The sequence below is a fragment of the Pristiophorus japonicus genome, chromosome 3 (assembly GCF_044704955.1).
Source record: "Pristiophorus japonicus isolate sPriJap1 chromosome 3, sPriJap1.hap1, whole genome shotgun sequence".
NCBI lineage: Eukaryota > Metazoa > Chordata > Chondrichthyes > Pristiophoridae > Pristiophorus > Pristiophorus japonicus.
In genome coordinates this window covers 145,206,253-145,213,872 of record NC_091979.1, presented here as the reverse complement: position 1 = coordinate 145,213,872, position 7,620 = coordinate 145,206,253, and the positions used below count along the sequence as shown (strand labels likewise).

Below are 7,620 nucleotides of genomic sequence, written 5' to 3'. Positions count from 1 at the left end.
TTGGCAGGCAGGTAGCAGAGAGTCGGGATAAACGGGTCCTTTTCAGAATGGCAGGTAGTGACTAGTGGAGTGCCGCAGGGCTCAGTGCTGGGACCCCAGCTCTTTACAATATATATTAACGATTTAGATGAAGGAATTGAGTGTAATATCTCCAAGTTTGCAGATGACACTAAACTGGGTGGCGGTGTGAGCTGTGAGGAGGATGCTAAGAAGCTGCAGGGTAACTTGGACAGGTTAGGTGAGTGGACAAATGCATGGCAGATGCAGTATAATGTGGATAAATGTGAGGTTATCTATTTTAGGGGCAAAAACACGAAGGCAGAATATTATCTGAATGGCAGCAGATTAGGAAAAGAGGAGGTGTAACGAGACCTGGGTGTCATGGTTTATCAGTCAGTGAAAGTGGGCATGCAGGTACAGCAAGCTGTGAAGAAGGCAAATGGCATGTTGGCCTTCATAGCTAGGGGATTTGAGTATAGGAGCAGGGAGGTCTTGCTGCAGTTGGACAGGGCCTTAGCGAGGCCTCACCTGGAATAGGTTCAGTTTTGGTCTCCTAATCTGAGGAAGGACATTCTTGCTATTGAGTGAGTGCAGCGAAGGTTCACCAGACTGATTCCCGGGATGGCTGGACTGTCATATGAGGAGAGACTGGATCAACTGGGCCTCTATTCACTGGAGTTTAGAAGGTTGAGAGGGGATCTCATCAAAATGTATAAGATTCTGACGGGACTGGACAGGTTAGATGCGGGAAGAATGTTCCCAATGTTGGGTAAGTCCAGAACCAGGGGACATAGTCTTAGATAAGGGGTAGGCTATTTAGGACTGAGATGAGGAGAAACTTCTTCACAAAGAAAGTTGTTAACCTATGGAATTCCCTGCCGCAGAGAGTTGTTGATGCCAGTTCATTGAATATATTCGAGAGGGAGTTAGGTATGGCCCTTACGGCTCAGGAGATCAAGGGGTATGGAGAGAAAGCAGGAAAGGGGTACTGAGGGAATGATCAGCCATGATCTTATTGAATGGCGGTACAAGCTCGAGGGGCCGAATGGCCTACTCCTGCATCTATTTTCTATGTTTCTATATTTATGTAGCTCAAAAAAATCTGCCAAGAACAATTGGTCAAGCACCGGAGTTAACTGCAGGGCTGTGCCTGTGAAGGGATTAAACAGCCAAGCAAAATGTTACTAGCGAAGAGAATCCTGCTGACTGCTATTTATTTACCTTTTGACAATCACAATACATGGAAACTAATTGTGTGAACACAGGCAAGTGCGTGCCTTTAAACATTTGTATGTGGGTATAGTGGGGTGGGGGAGGAGGGGAGGAGCATGGACTATTGCTGCCTGGGTAACACATTACATAATTCATATAATTAAGTTAGCTATCTGCTTTGTTCTAATAACCCACAGTTTCAAAGTAATTATTTGCAACAACAATAATAATCAGTTTCCAAGTGTTGTATTGAGTACTAGTTGAATGTGGCTGTTAACAAAAGACTCTCTCCAACCCACGATGGTGAATCTAACATCTTCAGGTTCTGACCAATGGTCATAAATCTGAAAGGTTCGCTCTACCTTCCTCTCCCCACAGATGCTGCCTGACCTGCTGAGTGTTCTGGATCAATGCAACACTATCATGTAGAATAAAAACAGAAAGTGCTGTAAACACTCAGCAGTCAGGCAGCATCTGTGGAGAGAAAAGCAGAGTTATTGGGCTGAAAATTGCGGTTGAATGCTTCCTTCGTACGAATACATCCGCCCCCCAAAAAATCTACAAAACTACCTGTTGGTCCCAGAGAAATGTAGGCCTTCATTTGCTGCATAAGGGGATCTGTCTTTCACGTACAGATGTCTATGTTGCAATTACATGGGCCTGGACCTCACATATTTAAAATTAATTGAAATTAAATGTAATTAAATGCTTTAGAAAAAAATGAATTTGTTTTAATGTGTTTTAATAGTGTTAAAAATAAACTTACCTAATGGACTGGGTTTTTAACATAAAAATGAATTACTACATTTAATTTTTCAATGTTTTAAAAGTGTTATGCTGATAAAAGCAAGTTATGCCGTGACTTTAACCAGGCGTAAAAGTTTGAAGGACATTCGCTGGGCATGAGTTGTGCAAATAGCCCAATCTCTGCTGCATGGACATCCTTCCTACAGGGTTGCATAAAATCTGAAGAAATTTTGACAGATCGGAAAAGCCTTTTTTCAGTGCATACACCTCGTGCCCCGAGAACTGGCTTTTGTGAGGCCTCGCTAGGTCCATGCGCATTTCGGCCCAATGTTTCAAGAGCATGACCTTCGGTCAGAACTGGAAGTTGGAGAATTAACACTTTTTAAGCAAGAAGCATTAACTCTGTTTCTCTCTCCACAGATGCTGCCTAACCTGTTGAGTATTTCCAGCAGTTTCTGTTTTTATTTGTGAGTTCTAGCATCTGCAGTGTTTTGTTTCTGAGTCAATGACATATGGACTATATGAGGAACTTTTCTAAATGGAAAGGTGCGTGTTGCCGCAACGAAAGTTGCAGGTCGGTGGCTCGCTGATAGAGTGGAGTGCAAAGTTTGTAGCTAAGCATGAAACCTGAGGTACGCGCCTGGGGGGGGGGCACAGACGGAGTGTAGGCAGTGCTGTAAACTGGAGGTACTTCGGTAAAACTATTCCGAACACATTACATCACGGGCTAAATATGCCCCAGCCCCTCCCTCCCTCCCTTTCCATGTATTCGGCAGCTGGAAGCCTGCTGCCACCTAGAGGAGACCTTCAAGCACACTGACGCTATCTCGGTCCAACCTTCTGACAAGTGTCAGCGAACGCTGGAAGTTCTCGGCACCTTTGAGAAAACTAGGGCTCCCAAGATTTATTTTCAGTTCAGACTTGTGTCAGACGAATGCATAGTACAAAGTTTGCATTTGAGAGGTATTTAAAAATGAAATAAAAAGCAGATGTTATTATATTGCAACCTTTGCAGTGCGGTGCATGTACAGTGTGTATAAAGGTCACGGAGTGTCTGGGTGTCCTGTGAGGAGCGGCGGGTCCCCGGTACATTCGCCCAATTTAAGAAGTGAGAACATGGGAATAGCGTCCAGAAAAACCCAGGCGTCACATCGGCGCTTCCCCGCTTTCCATCTGCAGCCAATAGCAGCTATGGGACTGGGGCCAGACTCCCTATGATTTGCTTTTACAGGATCCAGACGTTTTGCAAAATGTTATGGTATTTATGGAAAAACAATCTCTGGGGAAAGCCCAACCCCCGCGTGTAACCAGGCACCGTTACTGGCGGACACGTATTGCACTGGAGTTTGGAGTTTTCCCCAACTCGCTCGCTGGAGAGGCGGCTGTGGGAAGTTACAATAAACAACCCCAGGGGAAGGAGGAAGCCGAGCCCAGCCGAGCTGGGAGGGAGGGGTGCGAGCTTTCGCCATTGCAGTCGCCTGCAGTTTGCAACTCTCCCCGAGAAGGAAGACACACTCAGTTGCCCCGCCGAGATAGAGCAAGGGAAGGAAAAACAAAAGTTTGTGGAGATAGTCAAGATGGGAGAAGACGGAGTGCAAGCGGAGAAAAGTAGCGCCGAGGCCGTCCAGGGAGGCGGGGAGCCCAGCCCGCCTCCCAGCCCCAGCCTGCACTCCAGCCCGCCTCCCAGTCCGGCTCCCGGACACGTTGCCGGGCCCATGTCGGCCGAGTCAATGCGGGAGGGCTCGCAGGTTAACGCTATCACCGTGCTGGCTCTGCTGGACAAGCTGGTCAACATGCTGGACACGGTGCAGGACAACCAGAAGAAGATGGAGCACCGGCAGATCGGGGTGGAGAGCTCGGTGAAGGGCATCCAGAGCGACATCACCAAACTGTCCAAGAGCCACAGCACCACCAGCAACACCGTCAACAAGCTGCTGGACAAATCGCGGAAGGTCAGCACCAACGTCAAGGAGATGCGGGAGCGCCTGGACAAGCAGACGGCGCAGGTGAAGAAGTTGGAGACCAACCAGGCGCAGCTCCTGAAGAAAAACAACTTCCGAGTCTTAATCTTCCAGGTAAGGGGGGCGCCGCCTCGGTGCATCAGTCACCGAGACACCTTGCAGTTTATTGCCGAGTGATGCTGACCATTAAACGGCGCTTACTGGCGTACACTTGCTTCAGATCTAAAAGAAATCTGAGTGGTTGCAATATCTGTCCACTGACTGTGAAACCTAATTCCTGTCCGTTACTTCTTTTCTGAAAGTTTCAGAAATTAACCTGCGTCTTATTTTAGAGTTGCGAGTTGTTTACGAATTGCATCAGTCCAGCCCTTTAGATCCAAAATTGACTGGCCTGGGCACAAACATTCTTTAAAGAACGGGTTACAAGTGGTAAACATAACACGCAATATATTGCGTATTTGGGCCTTTAAACCTTTTATATTTGGTGAAAGCTGCAAAACAATTGTTATTTCGGACGGCTTCTACTTTGCAAGAATGATCAAGACAGTTTCTCTCCCCTCACATATTTTGAAGTGTTCGCAGTTTAATCATCACGGCCCCGCCCTATCTCATGAATCCCGATGGCTTTAAAGGCCTGCATTTTTCATGTCGTTATGTGGCGGACTGATCGTCGCCGCTGTTGTGTGAGCAGGTATGGGGTGTGTCAGGCACTCTGCAGTGAAAAGATTGTTCGTACAGTAAGAGGGCGGGCTCTACTTGTGCTGTGCTCACGCTGACCCAGGACCGGTGTTATGCCTTTTTTCTCGGAAGGGTTGGACGGGGTTGGAATGCAAAGCAGTAAAGTGTGTAAACGTCCTGGTTGAAGTGTACACCTCAAAACATCTTTTAAAAAACACTCCAAATGTGTAGAATTAATTTGGTGTTTGTGAAACTGAGCTGTTTGAAGTTTTACGAGACTGTGTAAGTTTTCATTAACCATTTGACCGAGATTGTAGGGGTATGAGTCACAACATAGACTGTATTTTTTCCCCAATTTAAGTAATTGTGGGGTGATATGTATTTCATTCCAGATTTCCAAGGCTAGTATAAACTATTCTTTTCGGAATTAAAGTACATTTGATTGCATTGGGAAACATTAGCAGTTTCTGAGCAATATTTTGCTTTTGATTTCTTGGACTTTTATAGCTTCTCCCTCTAACGTTTCAGATTTGATTTTGAAGAAAAGGAATATTGAAATACCATATGTCACAACAAGAATTGCCAGTCAGCTTGCGTTATGGATTGTACTTGCTTTTCAGGCGTAGCTTTTATCAACAGGGCCTTAATTGGCAAGTTGAACGATGCGTTGAGGTAAACAAAGTTTAGGTTAATGTAGAGCCACTAGGAACCTCAACCTGAACGGAGAGTGCTCAGAAATGAGGGGGGGTAAGAGTCAGGGCAAAGATATATGAAGTCAGCGGAACAAAAGTACATTTTAAATGAAGAGTAATTACAACAAATGACAGTGAAATTTATCTTTAATTATTGGCGCATTTCCAATGTCTTCTGATTGTGCAGACTAACCAGACTTTTGGATTGTGATTGTCAAACTTTCAGTCGTCATTTGTTAGTGCTTATAATCGCGGTCAGAATCTGCTAATGTTTCCCAATGCAATCAAATTTACTTTAATCCCAAAAAGAATAGTTTATACTAGCCTTACGCTGAAATTCACACATACCCCCAGATTGCTGTGCTCATAATTAAAGTCAGTTTCATCCCTCAGTTTACTGCTGTGTGTGTAATTTTAATCCGTTATAAAGTAGTTCAATCGCTTTTTTGCTACAGAACACCTTTAAGTAATAAATATATAGATAGCTGGGTGTTAAAAGGAGGCAAAATATTCAAATGCTAAGAAGGAGCAATTTTGTTCAATAGATTCTTTTTAAAACAGCCATAGTTTTGTTTAAGTTTATTGGGTAGTGAGCAACTGTTGATTTTAAAACGTGTGAATCATTGCAGGAGGAAGCAGAGATCCCAGCCAACCTTTTTGTTGAAAAGCCGAAAGAAGACGTGGCAGAGGAAGAATGTGTGGACGAGAACAAAGCGGTGGAAGATACCCCTCCATCTCTGGAGTTGTCCTCGGATGAAGACATCCATGAAGGTGAGGACAATGACGAAATACACGATGAGGATAAATCGGAAAAGCTGGAACAATCCAGGGCTGCGAAAATCAAGAGATCAAGTATGAAGAAAGTTGACAGCATCAAGAAGGCCTTTTCCCGCGAGAACATTGAGAAAAGGATGAATAAGTTTGGCACGAAGATTGTGTCTCCCGAGAGACGAGAGAAGATTAAGAAATCGCTCACCCCGAGCCAGCAGAAGCCGCAGTCAACTAAGTCCTCCAGCTTCAAAGTAACACCCATGACTTTCAAGGTGAAAAAGGTTAGGAATGGGGAAACGCTTCCGCAGAGCCCCAGTGACACGGTCGTCACGCTGGAAGCCAGCCCATCAGGTCCTGCTGAAGATAACGTATTCCCCGAAGCAAACTTGGAAATATCCCCCAGCACTTTAACAGCCGAAGAAGCTAAAGAAACGTCAGAAAAGACAGAAGAGGAAATGAAAGAGGCGGAACTTGCGATGGAAAGCAGTAACAGCCAGGGCATTGTGATGAAGGCGGAAAGCACAGAGGATGCCGAGATCCTGCTGGAGGCCCTCCCCGAAAACCAGCAACAAGACAAAGCAAAACACGAAGCATCAAATATAGAGCTGCACATTGAGGAGCCAGATGAGCCCGCTGTTTTGCAGATACAGCAAACGGCCTAAACCCCCCCCGCCCCGCCCCCGGAGAGTGGCCCAATGAACCTCCATTTATATATGAAAATCATGCTTGTGATAGTTATTATTAGCTACTGTAATCCTACAGGGAGTTCTTGGCTAGGCTAGAGACTGAAACATGTTGGGAGAGGGATGGTGAAAGGTAAAATATAAAAAGTAACAGTGATATAAACAAACACACTGGGATGTGTTTATAAAATTGTCTATTTGACGGTATTTGGCGAGGAAGCAAACCCTCTGGACAAAGTTTTTGTTCCTTGGGTTTTATGATGGCAGGTATGTATGAAAGCTGTAGAACAGACACCAAGACAATTTACATTTAAGTATTTGAAATGTTTCTGTTTCATACATACAAACACTCTATTTTGATTCATATTGGTAAAATATTTAGATAGGTGCTAATTTTCTTTAAAAACATTGAAAAGAATAGCGCATAAAACTGATGAACTCAAGGAAACTTTGACTAAAAAGGAAATAGTACTGTATCCCCACTCCCTGTACCAATGTAAACAGTTCAGCTATGGCAGTGCCAAGTGGTGTCATTTCATGGCCTGTGTAACGCGGATGAATTCCAGCTTCTTTCACCTTTTATTGCTGATTGAGAATAGCTTTTCTGAGACAAATTGCCACAATAAATATATATTCTAATTGTGTTCATGTATAATATATTGCTTGGTGAACGTTCTTGTTCAGTTATTTTCCTGTTTGCTATTAAACCAAATTAAGCCAAAAATGTTTTATAATTGTAACTAAATATCCAAGCCTGAAGAGTAAATAAAAATAATTAAGCGTGGATCCCTGCCTGTTGTTCCTTGCTACTAACATTATGGTAATAGACCATTAATAATATGATGGTAATTGGCCATTGTTTATTTCAAACGCAAT

General features: G+C 44.2%; 1 protein-coding gene across 1 annotated transcript; it reads left to right on the top strand.

Annotated features, from left to right (window-relative positions):
- The first annotated feature begins 3,088 nt into the window (after window positions 1–3,088).
- LOC139259931 (caveolae-associated protein 2-like) lies at window positions 3,089–7,383 on the top strand. Its single transcript, XM_070875890.1, has 2 exons — window positions 3,089–4,034; window positions 5,920–7,383. Exons 1-2 carry the CDS (start codon window positions 3,537–3,539, stop codon window positions 6,721–6,723), a joined length of 1,302 nt encoding a protein of 433 aa, XP_070731991.1. The 5' UTR covers window positions 3,089–3,536; the 3' UTR covers window positions 6,724–7,383.
- The last annotated feature ends 237 nt before the right edge of the window (window positions 7,384–7,620 follow it).

Coding starts and splice junctions, on each gene's coding strand:
- LOC139259931 (XM_070875890.1), top strand. CDS start 3,537: ATGGGAGAAGACGGAGTGCAAGCGGAGAAAAGTAGCGCCGAGGCCGTC. Junction 4,035..5,919: donor TCCGAGTCTTAATCTTCCAG/GTAAGGGGGGCG, acceptor GAATCATTGCAG/GAGGAAGCAGAGATCCCAGC.